At 38.7% G+C, this 27,429-nt stretch overlaps 2 protein-coding genes and 1 pseudogene across 8 annotated transcripts; 2 read left to right on the top strand and 1 right to left on the bottom strand.

Annotated features, from left to right (window-relative positions):
- Nucleotides 1–27,429, top strand: part of LOC125266316 — an 88,499-nt pseudogene that overhangs the window by 19,063 nt on the left and 42,007 nt on the right.
- On the top strand, nt 907–15,637 carry LOC125266313 (asialoglycoprotein receptor 2-like). 5 transcript variants are annotated; one of them, XM_048186850.1, is made up of 12 exons: nt 907–1,274; nt 2,296–2,461; nt 5,510–5,579; nt 6,037–6,123; nt 6,420–6,515; nt 6,607–6,705; nt 7,068–7,172; nt 7,269–7,409; nt 7,618–7,710; nt 9,496–9,653; nt 12,979–13,088; nt 13,464–15,637. In XM_048186850.1, exons 3-12 carry the CDS (start codon nt 5,513–5,515, stop codon nt 13,612–13,614), a joined length of 1,107 nt encoding a protein of 368 aa, XP_048042807.1. In that variant the 5' UTR covers nt 907–1,274; nt 2,296–2,461; nt 5,510–5,512; the 3' UTR covers nt 13,615–15,637. The 5 variants fall into 5 exon arrangements, with proteins under 5 accessions (XP_048042807.1, XP_048042806.1, XP_048042809.1 ...); XM_048186849.1 differs by having other exon boundaries at nt 907–2,461; XM_048186852.1 differs by lacking the exon at nt 5,510–5,579 and having other exon boundaries at nt 907–2,461.
- On the bottom strand, nt 2,284–26,988 carry LOC125266314. Of its 3 annotated transcripts, XR_007184472.1 has the most exons (5): nt 17,546–17,691; nt 16,357–16,477; nt 16,208–16,264; nt 15,983–16,016; nt 2,284–2,379 (listed from the first exon to the last, which is right to left on the bottom strand). XR_007184472.1 is itself a non-coding variant. In XM_048186854.1 (3 exons), the coding sequence occupies exon 1, from the start codon at nt 24,251–24,253 to the stop codon at nt 23,492–23,494; it is 762 nt and encodes a 253-aa protein (XP_048042811.1). In that variant the 5' UTR covers nt 24,254–26,988; the 3' UTR covers nt 16,024–16,264; nt 16,357–16,477; nt 23,315–23,491. The 3 variants fall into 3 exon arrangements, 1 of the variants encoding a protein (XP_048042811.1); XR_007184473.1 differs by lacking the exon at nt 16,208–16,264 and having other exon boundaries at nt 2,306–2,379; XM_048186854.1 differs by lacking the exons at nt 2,284–2,379; nt 15,983–16,016; nt 17,546–17,691 and adding an exon at nt 23,315–26,988 and having other exon boundaries at nt 16,024–16,264.

Raw genomic sequence — 27,429 nt, 5'->3', positions numbered from 1 at the left:
TATATATGTTTAATGTATTTGATTCTGTGAGTGAAATTGGATGAGATGAACTTTAAGTCAGACTTTTGGGTCTTTATTTCAGTTTGTTGCTTTTTCGGTCCACTAACAAATTAAGTTTGTATTTCCTCAGGAGTGTAATATGTTTTGGTTTTCTCCCAGGTGTTGGATCGTCTCCTCTTCTATCTGCGTATCGTGCACTCGATTGATTATTACAACACCTGTGAGTACCCGAGTGAGGATGAGATGCCAAACTGCTGTGGCATTATCCATGTGCGAGGGCCCATTCCCCCCAACCGCATCACTCACAGAGAAGGTAAGTGCCTTCACTGCGAAGAAATGACTGTAATTCTTGAAGTGTGTAATTTATCTTAAAGTACTGTCTCGTAGAGCTGGGCAACTTCTGACTCAACCAATAGCCAAAAGTTAAGGACACGACTAGCTTTGGTTTAATGCAACAAATTGCAAAGAAATGTAACTGAGAATCACTGATTCTGTTTGACCAGTTTTCTTTTATTTGTTTGACCATCTTGTAGTGGTTGACAGGCAAAAGACATTTGAAGAGAAGCTGGGACACTTGTTTAGTGTGAAGGAAAGCCTGTCTGAAGATGGGCCACAAAGATCCAGAACAATTTGAAAAGTTTGTGCTGGCCAACACACAGGAACTGGGCAAAGTGGCAAAAAGTTTAAGGTACGTGATTTTAAAATCATACTCCTTTGTTCATGTAGTAGTTCATCTGGTAAGCCTTGGGGAGGATGTTTTGTTTTTACAAAATCAATAAAAAAAGTTGAATACGGAAGGCAGTCTGGCGGAAGCTGGATATTTTACTTCATAACTTGTTAAATATGGATATTTTTTACACAAACGCATCGCTTCGCTTGAGAAGCCGGAGCCGCGTGGAATATGTTTATGATGGATGTGGATGTGGATGGAGACACTTTCTTCAACTCATACACGTTTGGTAGCGCATCACTGCCGTTATAAAGCTCGGATGCGTCAGGATATTTATTAATATTTCTCCGACTGTCTTCGTCAGAATCAAGAAAGTCATATACACCTAGGATGGCTTGAGGGTGAGTAAAGCTTGGGATAATTTTCATTTGAAAGTGAACTAATCCTTTAAGGCAAGACTGAGTGGATGATTTCTTGTGAGTGGAGTTTGCTCCAGGTAAACAGTTCCTTTCCAATTCACACATTTGTATTGCATGTATTATGAAAGGTTTTTTTGTGTTTTGTTTCATGGTCATGACATCGAACGACTGGATATACAACAAAGGTCAGTAATGTTTATTTCATGGCCCTTTGCAGTATTGGAGTATAACTCTAGGAATGAGCTAACTGCTTTTCTGTAGTAACTGACCATGACCATCATCCCACAAAAGTGGTGTAAAACTTCTATTTACCTTACATTCATTGAACTTTAAAAGAAATCACACACAATCATCAGTATGTTTAAAAAGATTGATGATTAGTATTTTCATGCACATTAAAAGCAAGATACAATATTATTCAGGGGAGACTCAAACCTTATGCACCTATAGCATCTTGTTGGTTCTGTTCATTTGTACAATCTGCCTTATTTGCCCAGCAAATCATATTAAATTATCCTTAGAACAGATCAAATTTTACACGTGAATTACTCTCGCTTCCCTAATTCAGTATATTTTTACATGTTTGAAAGTCCAAGCTCAGCACAACTGCAGTGTTTTGTTCACTCAGCTAAATAATTTGTCTTTCACTAGAAGTACTATTTTAAATTGTAAAAAGGAAAATTCCCTACAGCCTTAAGAATTAAGCCGTTTACAGAGTCACACAAGTAAAGTCACCTTTTATATAGCGCTTTTTAAAATGCAGATTGTTTTAAAGCAGCTTTACACTGATAGCATTGATTAATTTCCATTGTAAAAATCATTAGTTATTAATTTAGTTCATTCATCTATACAACAGCTCTTGAGAAAATAGTGATGTCATCGTCCAGCTCAGTTCATTTTGCATACAATGCAGTGTCAATGCAGGCAGATCAAAAACGTTGTTGAATATTAGGTGTCCCCAACTAAGCAAGTCAGAGGCGACAGTGGCAAGGAACCCAAACTCCATCCGGCGACAGAATGGGAAAAAAAAAAATCATTGGGAGAAACCAGGCTCAGTCAGGGGGCCAGTTCTCCTCTGGCCAACAGCGAACAGTGCAGGATTATGATTCTGGCAGCATTAGTGTTACAAAACACAGACTCACAACAATGTAGAAATGAATATGAGAGTTTTATTAAATCATAATACTGACAGTTCTTGGTTTGCAGGTGGTTGGAGGAGATTGTGGAAGACTGCAGCTGAAGCACACACATACGTGAGTGGAGAGTCATTGGAGTCCAGAGGAGAAGATGCTGGAGACACAGGAGATTAAGGAGACGAAGGAGACATAAAGGATCAGGAGAGATGATGGAGGAATAACGTATACACAATCCAGTAAGTGTATCCATATACAAACAAGACCAGACAAAGTGCTAGGGTGAAGTGTGTACTTAAAGGGGTACTTCACCCCTGGAAAGATGAATGTGTATTTAAAATTGGTCATTTATGTAGTAGAAATGTGAAATTATTTTTGAATTTGGAGCTTTATAGACTGAGAAAAGGCAGAAAATGTATTTTTGACTAATGTGGATGAAAGACAACAACTCCCAGAATGCACTTGTTTTGCTGCCCTTGCGAGGCCACGCCCAAACCACGCCTATCGGTTACAGGCGGCATTACCAGGAAAATTCAAACAACTAGGCTTGCTTTGTTACATATTAATTCTATAAATCGTGAGTTAGTTCATACATTTACAGCGAAATGGTGCTAAATTGCTTTGTACCTGGATGTACACCCAAAACCAGGAAAGGACAAGTAAGTTTCCATCATTTTCCGATTAAGTTAAAGATTTGGAGCGATGTAAACAGTGGCTGCGGGCCATCAAACACCCGAAGTTTGGAGATGACACCGTTATAAAAAACCTAAAAAACCGCAGAATATGTAGTCTCCATTTCAAGCACGAGGACTACGAACCAAATATCCTTGCAATGAAGAGAACCATTCTGAAGGACACCGCGATCGATATTCACTTTCCCAGAGGATGAACAGCCTGGGCATCTGGTACTAAGCGTATTCGCCTAGAGGTAAGACTCGCTGATACTAGACTGATAACACAGTAGCCTATATGTAGTGTTGTAGGTAGCAGTAAAACTGCAAACTTAGCAAAGTAACGTTAGATAGACAATTACATATAAGTTGCATATAAGTTGACTGTTATCATAGTAAAGCCGCTGTTCTGTAAAACTGAGTTAGTCTATTTATCTATTTATGCTAACGTTACCACAAAAGCCTGTTGCTGTATTGGTTGAGATGACTGCAGAGACCGATAAATTTGCGAGATGAACCACTGATGTAGTGTAGACAAAATAAAGTTAATTACTGTAAGCTTAAAAATATAATTGACACCCACTTTTGATAAAATCTTTGATCTATGTCAAAGCAAAATGACGATTTTTGCGTCATCGGAGGCTTTTTTACAGAATAAAAATGCATAAATCTCTCATCTCGGGCTGATATGAAGGGGGAAAGCACGGTAATTCGAAAATACTAGTGGTATTCTACTAATACAAAGCTTAATGCTAAATCCTGAAGTAACCCTTTAAATGCTGCTGTGCTGGTGAGGCAATGGAGATCAGGTGCAGGTGATTGCTGAGTGTGAGCAGGTGAGCAACAGGAGGGATGATGGAAAATGGAGTCCGGGGAAGGTGAGAAAGATGGTGACCGTGACAATTAGAGGTCAGATTGGAACATTGAAAATATCTAATCCAGTACCATCTGTTTGAAGATCAGATTCATCACGCTGGTATGGAGACGGGTTAGTTGAGGATGTGTGCCGATGGCTGTCGTGTCGATGAGGCCTTCACAGGGGATATTTGACGCAATCTCGGCCGACTCCTTGAACGGATTTGAAAATATAAATTGATAATGTGTGTTATGTGTATGCCAGGTTAAAGAGATGTGTTTTTAGTCTAGATTTAAACTGAGAGAGTGTGTCTGCTTCCTGAACAATGCTAGTAGATTGTTGCAAAGTTTAGGTGCCAAATAGTAAAAGTTTCTAAAGACTGCGGTTGATTTTGATATTCTAGGTATTATCAGCTGGCCTGAATTCTGAGATTGCAATAGACATGAAGGACTATAATGCATTAAGAGCTCGCTCAAGTACTGGGGAGCTAAACCACTTAGTGCTTTGTAAGTAATTAGCCAGGTTTCTGAAGGGACGTAAAAATATGGTCTTGTTACTCCCCTCCTGAAATTTCTTTATTGGCAGCCGATTCACTTTAGAATCAAATTTAAGATCCTGCTACTTGTCTACAAATCATTAAATAATCTTGCACCTACATATCTTACAAACTTTCTCCACACCTACACTCCTGCAGGAGGTCTAAGATTGGAGAGTAAATTACTCCAAATCCCTAGAACACACCTAAAGACCAGAGGAAATAAAGCTTTTGAAGTGGCTGGCCCCACTTTATGGAATAACCTGATCACATTAGAACATGCTTCCACTTTATCTGAGTTTAAATCCTGTCTCAAAACACATCTTTTGTGTCTGTTCTTATGGTGATTTTAATTGTAGGTTTTCTCATTCATTTAATTCTTCTTAGCTAGGAGTGTAGAAAAAAGAGTGTGGGTGAGGAAGAAAAAGATGGTAAGCACGGATGACTAGTGGTTAATGACTAGTAGTTAACAGGCTAGTGAAATGCTAACGTATTATAAATGCTTTAGCATTTAAATGCATAAATAAATGCATAACAATATCAGGTATATAGTGATGATTAAGTTATATTTAGCAATATAAACAACAAGGAATGATAGTAAATAGAGACTCAACAAAAAAAAAAGAAAAAAAAAAGCTATATAGAGCTACAGACGCAAAAAAATCAGCAGCAAGGCAGACTGGTGCAATCAATCAATTCAATTCAAATTTATTTGTATAGCGCTTTTCACAATACATATTGTTTTAAAGCAGCTTTACAGAGAATGCATGTCAACATTACCATTTAGAGAATGCAGTTAAGCTAATAATGTCATAATTTAGGCAATTTAATTTAAATCAGCCCCCCAAAAGACCAAATAGCAAGGATGGTGGATAAAAGAACCAAAATGAAAACCTAGATCCATGGAATGGGACACATGGGGATTGTGGGAAAATCAACAAGATTCATGATGTAAAGTAGACACGACATAACCGTCATTATACCTGAAGAAAATGTGCAAAAAAAAAAAAAAGCTTTAGCATTAAATGTCGCTATGTGTGTCTGAGTAACAGAATACCTAGAATCTTCCCAGAAGGAATTCCCTAAATATCAATTTCTCAGAATGTGGAAGCGAAATTTATTTTAAGGAACATGATTGCATAAATCATTAATATATAAGAGGTGTTGTTTTAAATTTCAGCTATAAGAAGCAAGTGACTGTTTTGCTCCCATTTTATGGTCTTAGAAAATGGATCATTCTGAAGAATACATTAAAATGGAGATGGAATCTGAACCAAAGAAATCTTTTTGGAGAGGTTTGGAAGATTTACAATATCACATTCAGTTGGAGAAATTATCTTAAAGCATTAAACTAATTTGGCTTTTACAACTTGAGTGAAATGGATAATGTTTCAATAAGTCCTGCAGTTACATTTATTTCAATGTCTTGACAGACTTTTTAAAATTATTATTTCAAAAGCAACATAATAACATCTCAGATTTTAACCAGTGAGCTTTAACAATGAATCATGTTCATGCAAATTATGGTTATAAATATTTTGTGCTGCTGGAACTATTGCTAATTTGAACAAACAAGTATAAACTTGGGCATGTCACTTGCTCTGGCACTATTTTGCTACAGACATGAATGATATCTCAAAATGTGTGGACAAAGAATTAAAACATGGCATTGCAAAATTAAATTATTACATTTTGACATTGATATGATATTAAGCATAGAAATTAATCAAGTTTTTTGTCTGTTTTCTGCAGGTCATCCATGTAGCAGTCAAACTGGCATCCTTGTGCTTCTAGGAACAGTCGGCATGATTATTTTCATGATCATGACTTTTGTCATCTGTGAGTGGATTAAACGAAAAACTGTCTTTCGCGTTTTGCTACTAGAATACTTTTGCAGTGGTGGGACTGCGACGGCTTTGTGTTTTTAGTGTGATAAATAATGTGAACATGAACTCTTTGTTCAAGATCAAATTTGATTAAACTGCTAATTGGGATATGAATGAGCTTGTTTTGCTCTTATTTCTGAACCAAGCTTTAATAAACAATTTGAATTTAGCATATGAATATTAAAAATATTTGCAGAGAATCTGGAAAAGTGACAGTTTGTTTGCTTGTCTGTTTATTTTGGTTCAAAGATTCGAAGCAAGAAAGAAACTTCTCAGAGCTGAAGGGTTGGATGAACAGCCATACTTCTGATCTAACCTCTGTCAAATCTGATTTTCAGATCACAGGTGGGAACTTCATCATCATCATCATCATCATCACAGATCAGTTTTGGTAAAATGGACTTCTAATTAATGACTATTTCCTCCTTTTGGACAGGTACTGACCTAGAAAAGAAGGTTTCTGAGCTGCAGAATTTGGTGTCCAACTTCAGTTCATATTTGAACATGTCTGGATCAAGGAACCCAATGACTAACGGTTAGTGTCTTGACTTTGCCTTAATTCCTGATGTTTTATTTTGATTTGTTAGTGATCCCAAGGCCATTTATGGATAATTTAAGTGGCCATTTAAGTATCATGATGATAATGTCTGATTTTTTTTTTCTAATGTTTTTTAGAACAAAGTTTAAACATAAATGTCCTTCATGAAAAATGTTACTTTACTAATGTCTGTTTGGGGTAAAATCTTTAATGCAATGAATTTTTGCATGATTTAGGTTTCTCAGCAGAGCATGATTGTTAACCATCTCGTCTCTTTGACACTGCAAACTGTCTAAGATTTGATATGTGCATAAAAAGCATTGATTATTTACTTATTTGTCCATCTCACTCTCCAAAAGAAGTGCATGAAAAGAAGTTGTCTAATATTGAGACCTTGATGGCCGATCTTGGATCATCACTGAGTTCACTCACATCCAAACAAGAGGAAAACCAACAAAAGTTGGGTAAGCGCTGGACGTACTTTCAGCTGAAGAATTCTCAAATTTAAGACAACATATCAAGGGTTTGAAGCTGTATATTTCTACTTCTTTCCCCTGCAGAGCACCAACAGGATCTGTCACACACTGAAGTAAAGAATGCGATGGACAGTTTGAGTTTTGCAGTATCAGCCCTTAGGTCTCACCTATCAGTGGGCAGTTTTATGTCAGCTCATTCTAATTCACGTATACAACAAATCTTGGGTAAGACGGCAACCTAAAATTATATTAACTAAAAAAATAAATAAAAAAAACCCACAAATATTCTTTAAATATACTGTAAATGTTAATAGATATTTTATTTTAGAAATTCTAACTGTATTCATCAAATATCATGTTCTTCAGAACTGTGTTATATGATAAGAGAATCAGGCTGATATATTGTTTGTTTGGCTTTTGTCTCTGGATAAAGCTGACATGTCAAGCTCACTGATGGACATGAAGAGTTCAATGGAGGGACTGAGATCATTATTTCAGTCTGTGTCTTATAAACTATCATTAACCAGTGAGTAAACTCTAAAGTCAAGGTGAAATATTGTGTATGTAGTTCCTGTTTTGATACTGTTATTTTAATGGCAAAAAGCTTTACATCCGTAATGGTGCACCAAGCAGTACAATGATGAAGGTAAAAATAAATGAGAATCACTGTGAAAAATTAATATACAACAATCACAGACACAAGACATTCTGAGCAGGATTAAATAACTTTAATCTGCATGAGATGAAAAACAGTATGTGATGTGCGGTGTAATTTTTAGTGAGATTGGGTGAGGAAAAACTTGGATGTGTTTGATTTTGATGGCATTAAAAGATTAGTTCACTTCAGAATTCAAATTTCCTGATCATTTACTCACCCCCATGTCATCCAAGATGTTTGTCTTTCTTTCTTTCTTCAGTCAAACAGAAATGAAGGCTTTTGAGGAAAACATTACAGATTTTTCTCCATATAGTGGACTTCACTGGGGTTCAACGGGTTGAAGATCCAAATGTCAGTTTCAGTGCAGCTTCAAAGAGCTCTACATGATCCCAGACGAGTAATAAGTGTCTTATCTAGAGAATCGATCAGCCATTTTCTAAAATAAAAATAAAAATCATATACTTTTTAACCACAAATGCTCGTCTTGCACTGCTCTGTGATGCTCCACACATTACTTAATCATGTTGGAAAGGCCACGTATGACGTAGGCGGAAGTAACGATCCAGTGTTTACAAAGCGAACATGCAAAGACAAAGTTAAACGCCCTTTACAAAAAAAGGTAAAACAACGATGTCGGATGATTTTGAAGTGTTTTTCGCCCTACCGCCGGAAGTACGCCTATGTCACACGTGACCTTTCCAACATGATTATGTAATGCATGGAGCATCACACAGCAGTGCAAGATGAGCATCTGTGGTTCAAAAGTATATACATTTTTATTTTTTTAGAAAATGGCCGATGGTTTCTCTAGATAAGACTCTTATTCCTCGTCTGGGATCATGTAGAGCTCTTTGAAGCTGCACTGAAACTGACATTTGGACCTTCAACCTGTTAAACCCCAGTGAAGTCCACTATATGGAGAAAAATCCTGGAATGTTTTCCTCAAAAACCTTAATTTCTTTTCGACTGAAGAAAGAAAGACAAACATCTGCATGGGGGTGAGTAAATTATCAGGAAATTTTGATTCTGAAGTGAAATAATCCTTTAAAATCTTACAATATCAGTACAGCAAAATGTTAATTAACTAAACCTCATCACAGAGAAAACTAGTCCTGGGTTGGTCCCACTTTATATTAAGTGGCCTTAACCACTATGTACTTACATCAAAAAATAAGTACAATGTACTTATTGGGTTCATATTGAATTGCAAAACACTTTTGCTGCTATTGAGGTGGGGTATGGGTAAGGTTAGGGAAAGCTTTGGTGGTATGGGTAGGTTTAAGGGTAGGGGTAAGGGTTAAGGGATGGGTCAACAGTGTAATTATAAATGTAATTACAGAAATTAATTACAGATGTAATTACATGCAGGTATTTTTAAAATATAAGTACAATGTAAAAACATGTATGTACACAATAAGTGCATTAAGTACATAGTAGTTAAGGCCACTTAATATAAAGTGGGTCCCCTGGGTTAATGGGGAGATTCATCAATATGAAAATTCATCATTGACTTACTGTTGTGTCGTCAACAGAGTTCACTAACTTAGAGTCACAGAGAAGGGGGAGTAAATGATGACAGAATTTTCATGTTTGAGGGATTTTTATATTTTGGTGGGAACTAAAGCATTAATTTAGTCTTGTCCTCTTACATAGACTTGTTTACACCAGGCTGTATTGAATCTGATTGGATCCCATTCAGCAACAGCTGTTACCTGTTCTCTAGTGATTCAATGAACTGGACCCAAGCAAAAGATTACTGCGAAAAGCAGGGTGCATTACTCTTAAAAACAGAAGACTCTGAGAAGGAGTGGGTGAGTTACAGACACACACACACACACACACACACACACACACTTTTCCTTAACCCTTTCAGGCTTTGTGGTCACTGTGATAAACCACTTGTTTCTTTATTACCTCTCATTTTGCTTTACCATTTAAAGCAGGAATGTTTACATTTTTTAGGGTGTTTTAAGTAGCGGACAGGAGGTAAGTGTTATTGAAAGAAACTTGCTACAAATTGCTAATTTAATTAAAGTCCCCCTGTAGTCAATCATTTTATCCCTCAAAACCAAGCAGCAACCTCCCCCTTTCTCTCGTGAAGCCAATACGGAAGTAACTTAAACTGCGATTCATCGACTGGCCGCTAGGGACAGGCTCCAAAAGAGAGCAGAATCTCATAGAGTCCCATGTTAAATTGGCCAAGTTTATAGCAGAAAAAAACATGTTTACAAGTTGGTTCAAATTGTGGTTTTGGTCTATACTGCTATTTTTGCCCTTCATGACAACTCAATTTTTTTATAACTTATCCGTTTAAATTATATTAAGCCTTAAAGTTCTGCATAATTAAGGGCGTGGTCACTTGAGTGACAGGTAGATTGCGCTGCTGTCTGTGAGCCGTCATGTTACCTCAGCTGCCGCTGAATTTGGCATCTCAGCCGTATTTGTGCTCGATTATTTTATACAATTATAAAATATGGCTTGCTGCATAATATTCAAGACTGATGTGTGTCTGTGTAGATGTGCATGCATGGGGAAGAGACACAGAACACACGTTGTTGGATCGTGGCATTGGCTGAAAGTTTTGATTGTGAGATTTACTACAATGACAATGGCGGGAGGATATCAAAATCCGACAGCACTGCTTGGATATTATAACTAAAACTGCTGCACTATTTTGAAAAAAAATATACTTTGGACACAGGCTCATTTGTTTGTTAGATACGATCGTATACAGTTTTACAACATAAACGCTGCTCAGATTGCATCCTTTCTTGAAGAACGATGACAGAGAGCAGATCATTCAGAAGAAATGTGACATGTTTTTTTGTTTTGCAATGGACATTCATATTTTACCCAAGTGCCACAGATTGGATTCATCTCGCGATCTCTATTTCATTATAAAGGTATGAAGTCCCATTTGATTCTCCATGTTGTTATTTGCACACCCAACACTACTGGTGTTGGAGGATCTATATCTTAAAGAAACACCGTAGATTGACAGTAAACCTTTAGAACGTTCTGATGATAAAACTTGTCTTCATTAATATTTTAGATCGTATCTAAGATAGATAGCTCCTTTGCTGCTAACATGGTTGCGTCGAGCTAGGCGGGCGTGGTTTCAGCAACCAGTCATATCAGCTCAAACCACCTCCCCGCCTCTTTGCCCATTTTCAGTTATCCGGGAGTGACGCGCAGCTAAGATGGCCGCGGCCTCATTTTCGCTTCAAAACTGCTGTTCAGAACTCTATGGGTGACGTCACGGACGCTACGTCCATATTTTTTTACAGTCTATGCTCAAAACTCATCTTTGATCACCAAAATAACATATTTAAACGTTTTTTCCTTTGAAAAAAAAAATCTTAACTGCCTCATTTAATATACACGGATCAATGAATATGCTAATTAGCCCCACCCCCACTCACTCGCACGAGCTCAGGCGAGATCCACTCGGTCAACTTACTGAGGTAAACGCTGCACAATGGTATAAGCTTTTTACAACGTCGGACACATGACGGTAATTAATATGATTAGCGTTTGCTTGACTACGTTATCAAACAGCTAATAATGTGTTGCTAATGTAACACAAACCATGTTCACATTCACGAGTCAGTCAGCTGCCTTCTAACAATCATTATCCTTAGAAACGCTTTGAACAACTCAGAACGTCAGTGGAGAGAGACATATAGTTTATCATAACATCATAATATGCATCATATACACCTGCCATATTGTTAAATCTACCTGATTTTTCATATCAACAGAAAAATGTATCCGCATAACATCCTTTTGAGACTCAGTTGAAGATATGCTAAAGCCCGCCGGCACGTTGATGCGATTGGTTGAAAGTTTGTGACATCAGAAACACCAGCGATTTCAAACCGCGGGTTTGAGACTGTCTTTTTTTCACTGCAGTTTTAAAGAGAAAATTCTCAGCAATGGTGTTGACTTATGAATTTAAAACATTAAAACATATTAAAAACACCAGACATATGAACAACATTAAAAACTTGATTTTCACCGCAGGGGGTCTTTAAGAAAAAAGAATGCTACAATGGGATGTTCATTTAATTTTTTTCCCTAACTGATAACAGAAGCTCGTTAACCGATCGGATCGTGAGGTGCCTAAAGATTCCCAACCCTAAAAAGTATATATAAAAAGAATATGCAAAATATATGTCACTTAAATAATTAACAGATTACCAAAACTAAAGAAAAAAATGATGCATCTTGTTTGTTTTCTTTATTTTACAAAAGCACATTTTGTTTTTATTGTGAAAATCACAATATCACAAATAAAATCAAAACCCTTTACAGTTTCTAATGATGTCTTAATATTCTGTCTTAATCTTATTTATGACCATAAATGACAGAGTATTTTAAGTAGTTTCCTCTATTATAAGGAAAAATTCAAGTGATCGCGTAGGCGCCTCACACGCACACACAACACATCGGATCTAGCATTGCTAACTTTACATTGCAGCCTGTTCGTTATCAAAAGAAAATAGTCAACCAAACATATAAAAAGTTACACTGCTCACTTTAAACAGTCCGTAGTACAATCTGTCCCGTTCAGCGTGAGCATCTAGCACTATAATGTTATGCCAAGCACGTTTCTGCATATGTGAAGGATGGTGTTTTATGTCAACATTAGAATGTGAGTGAAGTACACAGCCTAGTTTACATAATAAATAAGTTTTGCATACAAATACATCAAGAATATGGAAACATTTGGATTCGCGCCGAATGAGAGAGGTAGGCTACGTGAGCCCAACACAGTTTTGCTTCATGTTTATCATTTTTCCCCCCAACATATTTGTATTTTCAAAATATATTTAAAACAATATCATAGCATTATTTAATGCAGTTTAATTTTTCAGTGTAAATTATTTAATTTGATTGGTAACAGCTCTATAGTGTCTTATTACTCTAATTAAATTTATTGATCAAATTTAACCCCTTAAGTCCGAAGTGTACCGCCAGCGGGACTTTTTTTTTTCCGGACAAGCAACTTTTTACTTGGACATGTGAACAACCGATTTACCTGTCCGAAGGATGAGCACATGACAAGGCTTAATGTTGAGCTCTGGGTTAATACCTTTTATTGTCTTTCAGTATTTTTTTAATCTCTCCTCCTAGGAATTTGTTACCCATTTGACCAAACCATTTCAATACTGGATCGGTCTAACGGATCAGACCACAGGCCAGTGGAGATGGGCAGATGACACTCCTTGCACCATGGACAAAGTGTGAGTTGATATATGCAGCCACATTTTTCCATATCCAATTCATTTTCCATTATAAACAGTTGTATCCACAGCTTCCACAGGATATCTTAAAATTTGGTTTTGTGATTATATTTGTTTCCTCCCTCTATTCTTGCCCTTTGTAAACTAAAGTAGGATAGAAAACAATTAATTTAAGATAATGTACTTTAAGATTTTGCTTGTAAAGTAAATGCAACTTGATTAAGCAATGTTTCAGCCATTTAAATAAATACATTAGTTGTAGGTCATGGATGTGCGATTAAATTACCATAAAATGAACTTTAATTTGGATGGAATGCCAGGAAAGTTTTCTATATGCAGATGGAATAGTATAACATTTGTTGGCTTTGGTTACAGACACTGGGGTCCTGGGCAGCCAGATAAGTGGCAAGGACATCGGGAGAAGGGAGGAGAGGAATGCGCACATATAACATACAGTGGGACTGTTAATGACAACCACTGCGCCATCAAAATGAGATTCATATGTAAAGTATCTAAGGATTCTTAATAGCAACCTGTTTGTATGTTACTTCAAGAGAGTGACCATACATTTGTGTTGTGTTTTTTTTTCTTTATTCATTTATAATCATTGAATCAATCATTAATCATTTAATTATTAAATGTATTCATAATATAATCATTTATTCATTATTTTACTTTTATATTACTTGTTATTTTACAAACTCCATTTCCAGAAAAGTTGGGACATTTTGTAAAATGCAATAAAATCTGATTTGTTAATTCCCTTTAAAGTTTAATTACCTGACAAAAGTACAAAGGAAAGATTTCCAGTGTTTTCACTGACCAACAAAATTGTATTTTGTAAATATAAACAAATTTGACATATCATTGCATTTTACAAAATGTCCCAACTTTTCTGGAAAAACGATTGTACTTATTTTCCTTGCTTTTGCAATGCTGGCTGTTGTTGTTTAATCTCATTAGTGTGTGGTTTCAAGGGATATTTGTCTTCACAAGTTAGAGATACGAGAAAGTCTCCATTTCAAGTGTTTTTAGAGCCACAGGATGTTGTGAAGCAGTAATTTTCCATTGCTTTTGCTTTGGTATGATGAAACTTGTTGCTTATGTTCTGATCAAACAAAGTACAGGACGAAGTCCAAAATGGACGAAGACCAGACAAAGCAGGTTTCCGTCATTTTGACAGAGAATAAATTGTATTTACCAGTGAAAACAAACCTGGAAAGAGACGTGAGGATTTGAGGAGAAAAACAAGAGATTCTTCATGCATTCCAGTGAATTATTAATTGGATATATCATAAATTAAATAGGAAGAACAAACCTGTGCAGTATGTTGTCTTTTTTCATACTATTATAGCGGAATGCAAAGGGACAAAAGAAAATAATCAATAGGAAAAGAATGCAGCGACTGAAAAGAGCTCTTGCCATATATATTCTTGCTATAACATGACGAAAATAAACCATGAAGGAAAACTGACAGCGCATTCAGTCAAACTGATGGATAAGCTTTATTTGTAGCGCAACCTTATGATTCAGTCTTTCTGAATGGAAGTTCCCCAGACCGGAAGTGCCACCCATAATTCAAAACGCAGTAGGCTCATCTGGAATAAGGTGGAGAGTGTTTAGTCCTTTGAACACTAGTTGTTGTGTAAGAAAGCAAAAGCAAACCCCTCAAAACTTCTTTTAAAAAATTAAAAATAAAGAGTCAAGGCATAGGATAGTGATTATTTAAATTCCCCCTGTGGTGAAAATCAAGTTTTTAATGTTGTTCATATGTCTATGTGGTGTTTTAAATATGCTTTAAGACAAAACATGCAAATTCATGTCTCTGAGATGACGAACGGGAACATGGTTTGTGTAACATTAGAAATACATTATTAGCAGCTGTTTGATAACATAGTCAAGCAAAAGGCTAATCATATTAGGGGGGACTTACAAACTAGAGGCATTTGTAATTTAGGGGTAATCTTTAGCTAAAAAAATAGAAAGTAGTTTTACATGTTGGCAAATCAACAAAATGGATGATGCAAAGTAGACATGACACAACTGTCATGGATGCCCAAAATAGCTGCATGGAGGCCATAAACAGACCAGTGAACAGACTCAAAGTGTGGGAATGTACTATTTTTTTTATTTTTTCTATTTAATTTTTTCTGTATCTTACTAAAGGACTAGGGTCCCTTTTCAGACAATGCTATTTGCAAGACCTGTTTTGCTGTCGGAGTCGAAGAACTGAAACATGAACTGTCATTCTGAAATAATCATTCAACATCAATACAGTGAAATATGAATTTACAAAACCTCCTCACAGAGAAAACCAGTCCTGCTTTTGTAGGGGATGTTCAACAAAATTACATTTTTGTTGATGTTTTGATTAAATGTGTTGCATGACCGAGTAAAAAACAATAATGTAAGACCATTTTCTTCTTATTGGTGGTTCAACAGTACAACGTATCATTTCTTTGTTCAAGATGTGCGATCTTGAACAACGGTTGAAGGTCAAAGTTATAGTTTCATTGCAGCTTCAAAGGGCTTTAAATGATACCAGACGAGGAATAAGAGTCTTATCTAGCAAAACCATTGGTCATTTTTCGAAAAAAATACAACTGTATATGCTTTATAAACACAAATGATCGCCTTGCACGTGCTTACACTTTCTGTATTCTTCAAAAAGCTTACAGTGTATGTCCTACGCCTTCCCTATTCAACTTACGGAACGAACGTGGCGCCAGTTCAATTTTTTCCGTAAGTAGAATAGGGAAGGTAAACCTTCCTTCTTCTTTTTTTAATGTATATAAACAGGATCCATCAACTTCTGTTCATTAGAACTTATGAGATGTCCTCTATACACTGGTCTGGACTTTTCACATAATATAAAGTCTGTACAAGTAACTTACATTGCCATCTTCTAAATCCTCATGGAAAGGGTATCTGAAAGGATAAAAGGAAAGGATACCTGAAAGTTGAATTAAAACAGCTGGCCCTAAGAAACTCCTGAGGTGTAAAACAAAATACTTAATTTATTTGTATTACTTATAAAGCACCATAAATACTTTAAATGTAATGTATATAGTTGAAGCAATGGTGAACAGTTTACACATTATGGAACATAACTGACTTACATTGTAACCTAGGAGGATTTCTGACATGTTTCTTTGTCGAGTCTGGTCTGAAGATCTCTGTGAAATGGGGAATGACAACAACAGCAGGCAGTGACATTTAATATGTACATTGGTAACAATATGAAAAGAAAACTTAATATTATACTTACCTTTCTGTAGTCAAAGGCTGCTGATAGCATTTGTGGCACTGATACTATAGTTTACATCACCATGTCCCCTAAAGTTGATCCGGTTTGATCATTTCCTCTTCATCCTCATCCACCTCATAGTCTGAAAGCAGCCAAGGACAGATCAGCGTGTGTTCGAGGCTAGATCTCATCAACACTAAAATGACGTTGTACCTATCACTTAATAAAAATACAAATAAAAAAAATCAATTTTAAACAGATTGTGAGACGCGTTAAAAGTACAACCCGTGTGTCGCTGAAATGATGGTGCGACGCGGCTCTCGCGTACCGCATGAACACGGTCAGATTAGTTGACAAATCTGTTTCAGTCGAGACTCAAGTTTCGTTAATGTGACGAGCAGGGCAGGCGAGAGCATCACCTGCGAGGCGTACCGGCCTCGAGTCTCTCACGGAGGAGCTCCGGAAGCATAAAAGGAGGAGCGACGACAGTGAAGGACGAGAGAATACCAGGCCTGGACTTTATTTTATGTTTTATTATGTTTGTGTGGCCGGCAGACCCTCGCGGACGTTACTTTCGTTTTGTTCTTTGTTTATTTTATTAAAGATTATTGTTTGAATGTTTGCCTGTTCCCGCCTCCTTCTTCCCATATTTACGAACTACGTTACAGTTAATATAAGGGCCAGTTCGCACAAAATGCGCTGGTTTTTTACCCTTTTTTTGTCCTATGTAAATATATTATAGATGAACACCTTTATATTATATAATTATATTCCAGCTTCTCTCATCTTTAGGAGAAGCTCTTCCTCTTCCTCCTCCCCCAAAATGGTACATATTAGTTCCTTAAGGTGTAAATATGACCCATTGAGGGTACAACCAAAGTATTTGTACCCAGAGTGCTCACCAACCGTACCCTTTTTTCTGACAGTGTTGGCAACACCAAACAGTGGCAATTTTAGCATATAGACTGCTTTGCTAACGACTGCGCGCAAGCACCTCGCAAAGCAAAAAAGCGTGCTGAACTGACGTTCCCACTAATACTGATATTTAAATCGGTAACCGTCAAATATGAACTCATACAGCATCAATACATTAGCATAGTAATATTACCAGCATTATAATATCTCTGTATCAGCAGCATTCCGTGATCTACTTCAAAAATTATGAAATCTGTTTTAAGGTGTTTTGTGTACTTTTTTGCACATTACATACCCGCGAAAAGTGAGGAGAAATTGCACTTTCACTTGACGAATCTGACATGACTATGACGGGCATGCGCAATACCTTCACTAGCGTCACTGTATGGATGAATATGGAAGCCCATTTCCGCCACACATGAAAAATATTATTTGGTAAATCACGACATAAATCGAAATTATGACTAAAATTCGAAATAATGATAGGCCTATAAAAAGAAAATTATGACAAAAAGGAATTTGAAGTTCATTTTTTTTTTTTTTTAAATCTCATAATTATGACTTAGTATGTCATCAGTATGACTTATGTCATAATTTTGGCATTTTATGTTATAATGATGACTTTTTATGTCGTATTTAAGATTTAACAAAGCATGATTTTCTTATTATGTGGAGGAAATTAACATCCATAGATAAAAGCACTCTCTTCAAAAAAAAAAAAAAAAAAAAAAAAACTTTAATCAAAACCACAGGTCTTTCTGCACCAAAATGTTCATTTTGACCATGCTAATTTTAAGTAACTGGTAAAGAGGGAGGCAAACTACAGTGAACCTGAGTGAAAACAGATGATGCTGAAAACACTGAGCAAGCAGTTTCTCCATAATAACTCATAGTACACTGGTGACAGTGAATCAACCTATTCTTTGGAATAAGGAACTGAAAGTGCTGTAATTTTATACACAAGTATACTTATACTGTCATTTCAGGGGCTGTTTTAATTGGGATTATTAATAAAGGAGGTGTTTTGGATCCTCTCTGGAAGCAAGTAACTGCAAAAGTTAATGGACATGAACATGGAATATGAACGAATGGACATAGAATGTGAACGGAAGACGACATTTACTAAAGGTTTGCTTTGATATTATATTGTATTTGATACAGAAAGAAGTGTTTGTGTTGAATATGAGAGAAAGAGCTTTATTTAGTTGTACAACTACCTTTAATGCCTGCTAACACTTTATAATCACTTTCATTTATAAAGTTAACAGACTTTTTATACATTTTATAATGCTTAAAGAAATGGACATTCAAATTCAATTCAAATCAGAATTATAATTGATTCATTAATTCATATTTGAATGTACATGAACTATTGATCTGAACATTGAGGCTAATGTTTGTTAATGACTACTGTGTGATACTAGATTTTTTTGATGCCAACATTTTGAACAAAGTTTAAAGGAACATGGATATAAAATATATTTTAATGCTTTCACGTTCTCTCACAAAAGTTTTGCATTCCCCGAAAAACTTTGTGTTAGATCCCAAGCCTTTGAGTTCCCTTGCAAAAACCTTTGAGTTCACCCGAGAAACTTTGCGTTCGCTATATTTATATTGCTATATTTATATTGCTATGGTAATGATTAATTGTAAAGATACTAATTAAATTGTAAGCTTTAGAGTTCATCCTACAATAACTGAATGATGCAGGCAGGAAGTGTTTCATTAAAAACTTTTCTGATCATATACACATCACATTTATGCATTTGGCAGACACTTTTATCCACATTGCATTGAAGATACACATTTTTATCAGTTCTTGCTTTCCCTGGGAGCTGAACCCATGATCTTAGTGTTGCTTGTGCCGTGTGCTACTGTTTGAGCAACAGGAAGGCTGTGTTGCTTTAAAGGCTGATGCAAAAATGAATCAGAAGTAAAATAAAATAAAATTTTATTTCTCATGGCGTGTTGTTTTCTGCAGGTCGTCTATATAGCAGAAAAACTGGAATCTTTGTGCTTCTAGGAACAGTCTGCATAATTATTCTCATGATCATGACCTCTGTCATCCGTGAGTGGATTAAACAACATACTTAAATGTGTTATGTAATCAAATAATTGAAATTAGAAAGTGAGTTAGAAACTGTGATGCAAAAAATATAATATTTCATTATACATAAATGGTAGTGGTATGCATTTATACAGCCTTTAAATTATGCTGATTACAAAAAGAGTTTATTTTCATACACAGTTTTTCATCAACAAAGAACATTCTCAGAGCTGGAGAGTTGGATGAACGTTCATAGTTCCAATCAAACTTCAGTCAAACCTGATCTTCAGATCACAGGTGAGAACTTAAACAGAGATATTTTATCAAGCACTGCACTCAGTGACCATTGATTAGTGTCTTGGTCTTTGCCTTAACTATTTCCTTGATTATAATTTCACCTTTTTAACTTTAGTTAGTGTGTAATGTTGCTGTTTGAGCATAACATCTGCAAAGTTACGACACTCAAAGTTCAATGCAAAGGGAGTTATTTTCTTCGCTTTTTAGGGACTACAACAAACGGCTGGTAGAGAGCTTGTAAAAGTCTCTCCTCCATGTGTCGACTCCGGTTTGAACAATGTAAGGCTGAACACCGTTACTGACAATCCTCATTTGGGTTCCGTGAGATTCTCCAGCTTTGTTGTTGTTGAGCAACGCAAGCTGTTAAAGCTCCGCCCTCTTCTGGAAAGGGGGCCGGGAGCAGGAGCTCATTTGCATTTAAAGGGACACACAAAAACGGCGTGTTTTTGCTCACACCCAAATAGGGGCAAATTTGACAAGCTATAATAAATGATCTGTGGGGTATTTTGAGCTGAAACTTCACAGACACATCTGGGGACACCAGAGACTTATATTACATCTTAATATAGGCATAATAGGTCCCCTTTAACTTTAGAAAAAGTGTCTTTGATTTTCTCTTTCTCTCTCTCTCTCTCGTGAGCATGCGTGAGTGTTTGCTGAGTGAGTGAGCTGGAAAGTGCGTGTGGTGAGCTTGAGCTTCATTAAGCATGAGTGATTTTTTTTTTTGTGGTTGCTGTCTAGAATAACCATTCTTTCTTTTTCTATCACTTTTTTCTATCTTCTTTCTTTCTCTCGGTGTTTGATCTAGTGGTGTTTGTGTGTTGATCCGGGCCGCATGCTACCTGTATTCGGGAAAGCATGACGGCCCCAGATTCACAGGTTTTGAGTACAATCACGCGGCATCATGCAGTGAAGGTGGTGTCTGCGTTGAGTGTGGAGGATTGTTGTATGGCAATAGAAGTTGTGGGCCATGAATGTATTTTGTAAGCATCAAAAATGAATAATCCTACTGTCATTTTTCTAAACACTGTTGACAAAGCAAATGAGCTAGTTAAACAGGGCACTACTACTGATGGTTTATTTACGCCTGTTCTCCCTCTATCGATGCCATCTAAGAAGGTAACGCTTTCTAATGTTCCTTCATTTATCAGTGACGAGTCATTAATTTGGTCCCTTTCCCCTCATGGTAAGTTGGTGTAACGAAAGTTCAAAGTTCTTAGGGAAGGAAGAGGACAGGGTCAGCTTCATCAGCACATAAAACAGAAACAATGTCACAAAAATAACTTTCACTCCAGTGCAAACGTTCCAAAATGCCTTCAGGCCCCCCTGAAGCAATGGCCCGCCACATAGAGCAGCCTTCACCTGGGTAAAGGCCTGCTGGCACGGCTCCGTCCACTGGACCGTATCTGGTGCCTCCTTTTTATTAAGATCAGTCAAGGGGCTGGTGAGGTCCGAATAATTAGGCACAAACCTTCTATAATATCCCGCCAGCCGGAGGAACTGTCTTACCTCCTTTTTGGTCTTTGGGCACAGACAGGTCGCAATTGCTGCCGTCTTGTCAATTTGGGGACGCACCTGTCCATGTCCCAAGTAGGAAGCCCAGATACCTTACTTCCACGCGCCCAATCGCACACTTCTTCAAGTTGGCCGTGAGCCCGGCCCCCCTCAGCAATCTCAAGATGGCCCTCAGATGCTGCATATGCCGCTGCCAGTCATTACTAAAGATGATAATATCACCCAAATAGGCAGCAGCATATGCACCATGGGGCTGTAAAATCTTATCCATGAGTCACTGAAAGGTGGCCGGTGCCCCAAACAGCCCAAACGGAAGTGTAACAAATTGGTGTAATCCGAACGGCGTCATGAAAGCTGTCTTTTCTTTTTGTTAATGGCGACAAGGGGATCTGCCAATATCCCTTCGTTAAGTCCAATGTCGAGTAAAAGCGAGATGTACCGAGCCGATCAAGCAGTTCGTCCACCCGTGGCATTGGATACGCGTTGAACTTCGACACAGCGTTCACCTTGCGGTAATCCACACAGAACCGTCCGTTTTAGGAACCAAAACTATCGGGCTCGCCCAGTTACTGCTGGATTCTTCTATTACCCCCATTTCAAGCATTGCTCCTAATTCTGCCTGAACTACCTTTTTCTTGTGTTCAAGCAATCTATATGGCCGGCTGCGATGTCTCGATTTGGTGCTGAATGAGGTTAGTATGGCCCGGTAGGGGAGAAAACACGTCAGCAAACTCTACTTGTAACATAGTCAAATCAGTGAGCTGGGAGAGCGAGAGGTGATCTCCCCCTGGGGCCAGAGCAAGGGGTTGTTTTTTATATTCGCCTCCGGCCCGAGATCATCCTCTCTGCTAATCACCGTCGCCAATATCACTGATTCTGCCTCATTCCATTTTTTCAGGAGATTGAGGTGGTAAATTTGACGTGCTCCTCTCCTATCAGATCGTATTACCTCATAATCGAGCATGCCAATTTGCCGTGTAACCTCAAATGGTCCTTGCCACTTTGCAAGTAATTTTGAACTTGAAGTGGGAAGCAATACAAGCACTTTATCTCCCGGTGAAAATTTGCGCAAATTAGTCCCCCTGTCATACAGCTGGCTCTTTCTGTCCTGGGCTTGTAACAAATTCTATTTATGAATCATGGATTTAAGCGTGCGGTTAAAACGTTCGACCAGCCCGTCCATTTGTGGGTAAAAGCAATGGTACAAATTGATTTAACACCCAATAATTCGTAAAGTTCGCGTAACGTGCGTGACAAACGCCGTGCCTTGATCAGTGAGGATTTCTTTCGGAATCCCCACTCGGGAGATTAGACTAAACAGTGCGTCCGCAACACTCTTAGCGGAAATGTTGCAGAGAGCCACTGCCTCGGGATATCGTGTTGCATAATCCACAATGACTAATGCAAAACGATGCCCTCTCGCTGATCGCTCTAATGGCCCGATGAGGTCCATACCAATTCTCTCGAAGGGGACCTACATTAATGGAAGGGGGTGCAAAGGCGCTTTTGGAGTGGCCTGTGGGTTCACCAACTGACATTCACGACAAGACGCGCACCACCTGCTCACATTCTCGTGGATTCTCGTGGATGCTTGGAAAAGCATTTCCCTGCGGCTCCTTGGAACTAACAACTGGGTTGTATCTTCCTTTGTCTGAGTGTCCTGGGTCACTCGATACAACCTATCTTTTATGATCGCGAAATACGGATAAGTCAGCGGACGTCCAGGCTGGAGAGGCTGACCATCGATGGTACTGACCTTTTCAAAAGGCATGTTTTAGCATTTCATCCTGAGACTGCTCCAGGGGAAAGTCAACGCACTTCGAAAGAATAAGTCTCCCGATTTCGCTCTGTTCCCCTGAAGCTGTACTCATTGGTCCCCGGTCAGTCTCTCCCACCTGCACTCGAGCATCCCCATCTGGCGCAGTTTTTCCCCAAGAGGCATCTGAGCATAAACAACCCAATAATTTAGTAAACGCTGGCCAATTTGTTCCCAGAATTATCGGATGCCGGAGGTGCGGGTTAACTGCCACCTCAACATTATGCTTTTGTCCCCTGAATTGAATAATAACTGGCACTATAGGATATTCCACCACATCCCCGTGCACACACCGCACCCTAACCATGCGGCTTGTATCCAATGCCCCGGATGAAATCAGGCTTTGATGAGGCTACCAAAGCCTGATAGGTACCCCCCTTGATACTCACAAGTATTTGGTATCAGCCAGCTTGACCAGGGGCAGCCTGCGGGTCGTCCGGGATCCGGATCATTGTCCCAACCTCCATCACTGGACACCTATCCACAAAATGCTCCAGGTCCCCGCAAAGCCAAGAGGCCGGCCCAGACCTGCCCGCCACTCTCGTGGCAGAGAGTGGGGTAAACGGTTAGCGTGGAGAGAGGGGAGAAGCAGGAGCCGGGTCCGGCCTGGCAGCAGTCAGCTCTCGGACCGGTGAAGTGACCCTGGTCAGTCCCGCCCGGCCCCGGGGAGGGACACAAGGAGGGCCGGGCAGACGGGACCTGGGTAGAGGGATAGGTCTAAAGAGAGAGGAAGGGGGAAGAGAGGGAGAGAGAAAGATAGATGGTAGAGGTTCGCCGACCCCCGGGCACGCCACCACGTGGTCCTCCGTGAAGTGGATGGCTGAGTCCAGCGACGTGGGACAGTGGCACTGGACCCACTCGGCCGTTTTCTTCGGGAGCCGACTGATCAATTTCTCCAGTACCACCCGATCGATGACTTGCTCCACGTCGCCTCCCTCAGCCAGTAGCCATTTGCGGCAGGAGTCCCGGAGCTGTTGGGCCATCACGAAGGGCCGACCAGACTCACCCAGTTCCAGGGAGCGGAAACGTTGACAGTGTTGCTCTGGGGTCCAGCCAACCCGCTGGGGTGCTTCCGGGTCGTCGTGTGGTCCCATTTTATTTAATGGCAGGTGGGTGGGTGCAGCGTGCTGTCCGGTGGCTTCCATACGAACCTCCCGGTCGATCCAGCTCCGGAACCTCCCGCGGTCCTCCTGCTGGGCTTGGAGGATGGCCTGGAAGCGGCGTTCCTGATCCGTTCTTAAGTCCAGCAGGGCTTGATGTTGGTCTTGATGTAAGACTGCGAGGGATGAGATAATGTCCGCAAACGGCGTGGGGGAGGTCAATTGCATGGCAGTGGCTCCCTTCTTCCTTCCCGGGTTTCGGCACCAGTGTAACGAAATTCAAAGTTCTTAGGTAAGGAAGAGGACAGGGTCGGCTTTGACTGCTGACTGAGACTTTATTCAGAATATTCAATCTCCAACAGAAGTCTGTGCATCAGCACATAGAACAGCAACAATGTCACAAAAATAACTTTCACTCCAGTGCAAACGTTCCAAAACGGCTTCAGGCTCTCTCAGTCAGCAGACCTTCTCTCTCTCAATCACTTCTGCTTCTCCTGGCGTTTTATCCTGTCTCCACACCAATTACTGAAACAAGAGACAGGTGTTCGTTATTTTTCGTTTAACCCACTCACTCACCATGCGTCTCCCGACTCTCTCTCCAGCTGCAGACTTCGCTGAACCACGCCCCCCTCGCCACAGTTGGTTTCTCCAATTAAAAAGATCTCGATTGGATGTGATTCTCAGTTGTTAAAACATGTTGTTTCTTTAGACGCTTTGTCTATATGATCGTAAAAGATGACGCTGAACTGGATCTTACATTCAAATTCTGTATAGATGATTTTGACTCTGTTGTATTTGCAACAACTGGAAAAATGAAGTGTTTTGGTTGCGGTAAAGTGGGACATTTAGTCCGTGATTGCCTTGAGAAAAAAGAAACGCCAGTAACTGAGCAAAATTTGAATGCTGAAACTGATTTACCCACGACCAATCAACCTCTGGTAGTCCGTGCAGAGCTGGACGTGAACATGGTAGAACAGGCCGAAGAGGATCGGACTGAGATTGAGCAGATTGCAGCCGGGTGCGCTGAACCTGAGCTGGTTGCGGCCGAGCTGCAAGGGGTTATTCAGGCCCAATCTGAGATCATCGAAACAGAGACGTTTAACAAAATGACAGATGATGCAATGCCCGCGGGTTCTGCTGAAGTATTTGAGAATGATGCCATTTTCATGGATGCAGAACAGACAAAGTTTAAAATACCTTTAAGCGAAAGAAGAGAGATAATACTTGTGATTCGAGACTTGCAAAGAAAACAGACATAGTTGAATGTGAAGAAGACCAGGGTGACTCAGAGAGCGACAGTTAATTAGATTCCAGCGTCTCTCTTTCACAGAGTGAATGTGTGAGTCTTAGTTATGATGTGGATGATATTAAACTATTTCTTAAATCAACGAAAAACAGAAGAGGTGTACGAGTAAATTAATATTTTCCTGACATTAAACAATTTATTGAAAAGACAAGGGGTTTGATGGCTGAAGGCTTCTTTACCAATAAGGAAGTATATAGGTTAAAGAAGTTGGTGAGAAAACTCAATATTGAAATAAGCAATGATGGTAGAGAAAAGAGTTAATTTGATAATATTCAGTGGCTTGCTTGTACTGTTTTTTCTCTTACCTCTTATGGGTGAAGTTAGTGTTGCTGCAGTGAATGTGAATGGAGCTAGAGATGTGAGAAAATGAGTTATGCTATATGAATTTTTTAAGCAGAAAATACTAGATGTTTTTCTTCAAGAAACTCACAGCGATTTAAAGAATGCTGCAGATTGGTCAAGGGAATGGGACTGTATCTCTATTTTAAGTCACAATACTGCTGTTAGTGGAGGTGTTGCCATCTTATTTTTGAAAAGTTTTAAGCCAGTTTCCTATGATGTTGAAGATATTATAAAGGGCAGACTTTTAAAGGTTAAAGCTCTTTTTGAAAATCATGTTTTAGTTTTTAGTTGTATTTATGTTCCTACCTCAGGAGTTGAAAGAATGTTGTTTTTAAGTACCCTTAATTCAACTTTACATAATTGTAATGGTGAAGAGTTTTTGTTTCTGGGGGGTGATTTTAATTGTACAGAGAAAAATCTTGATCAAAATCACACTGAACCCCATGAACCCTCCCGTAAGAGACTTATACAAGTCATTAAAACACATGAGCTGTGTGATATGGAGACATTTTAATGGCAATCTAAGACAATATACTTGGTCTCATACTCGTGACAATGCACTATCTTTGGCTAGGTTGGATAGGTTTTACGGTTTTAAACATCACTGTGGTATTTTTAGCAAGTGTTTTATTGTCCCTGTTAGTTTTTCTGATCACAGTATGGTGTGCTGTTCTTTTATTTTAAATTCAATTAAACCAAGTAGTGCTTACTGGCATTTTAATAGTACTCTGCTTAATGATAAAAAAATATTAAGGAAACTTTTAAGTATTTTTGGGAAACTTTTAGAGCTACAAAGAACTCTTTCCAAAATTTAAGACAGTGGTGGGATTTTGGCAAGGTGCAAATTAAACAATTCTGTAAACAGTACGCTCGAAACGTCACAGCACAGTTATCAAGATCAATGAAAACTTTGGAGACATCCATAGTCAAACTTCAAGAGTTAGCTGATTCAGCTGAGGGGAATAATGTTTTGGAGGGTCTGTCATTGAAAAAAACTCAGCTTAGTGATCTTTTAGGAGTAAAGGTGCAAGGAGCTCTGGTTCAGTCCCGGTTTCAGAATATTGACCAAATGGATGCTCCAACTAAATTTTTCTTTAATTTTTTCTCAGTAGGGCTTTGAGCCTGGATGAGTTTTACAAGGTCCTTCAGGGCATGGAGGCTGGGAAGGCTCCTGGCATTGACAGTCTCCCAATAGACTTTTATAAGTCTTTCTGGACAGTGTTGGGGGAGGATTTGCTCATGGTGCTCAGAGAAAGCTTGGCTGAAGGTCGGCTGCCACTGAGCTGCTGTAGAGCTGTCCTTACACTCCTCCCGAAAAAAGGAGACCTGACAAATTTTAAGAATTGGCGCCCTGTGTCGCTTCTCTGCACAGATTACAAACTGCTCTATAAAACTCTGTCAAACAGACTAGCAGAAGTAATGGAGCAAGTTATTGCATACCTGGTAGGTCTATTTTCGATAACATTTCTTTAGTATGGGATATCCTGGATGTTTCCAAGCTGTTTAATTTAGACTGTGCCTTGATCTCTTTGGATCAAGAAAAAGCATTTGATCGAGTTGAACATAATTTCCTGTGGAAAACTTTAGCAGCCTTTGGGTTTTGCCAAGATTTTGTAGAAATGATTAAGATGCTGTATACTGATATTGAGAGTATGCTGAAAGTGAACAGTGGCTTATGCACTCCTTTTAAGGTAGGTAGAGGTGTTAGGAAAGGATGTTCGTTGTCAGGAATGCTTTATGCATTAGCCACAGAACC

Source organism: Megalobrama amblycephala, linkage group LG4 (assembly GCF_018812025.1).
Source record: "Megalobrama amblycephala isolate DHTTF-2021 linkage group LG4, ASM1881202v1, whole genome shotgun sequence".
NCBI lineage: Eukaryota > Metazoa > Chordata > Actinopteri > Cypriniformes > Xenocyprididae > Megalobrama > Megalobrama amblycephala.
The sequence above is the reverse complement of the archived record's forward strand: the minus strand, read 5'-3'. Positions and strand labels throughout refer to the sequence as shown.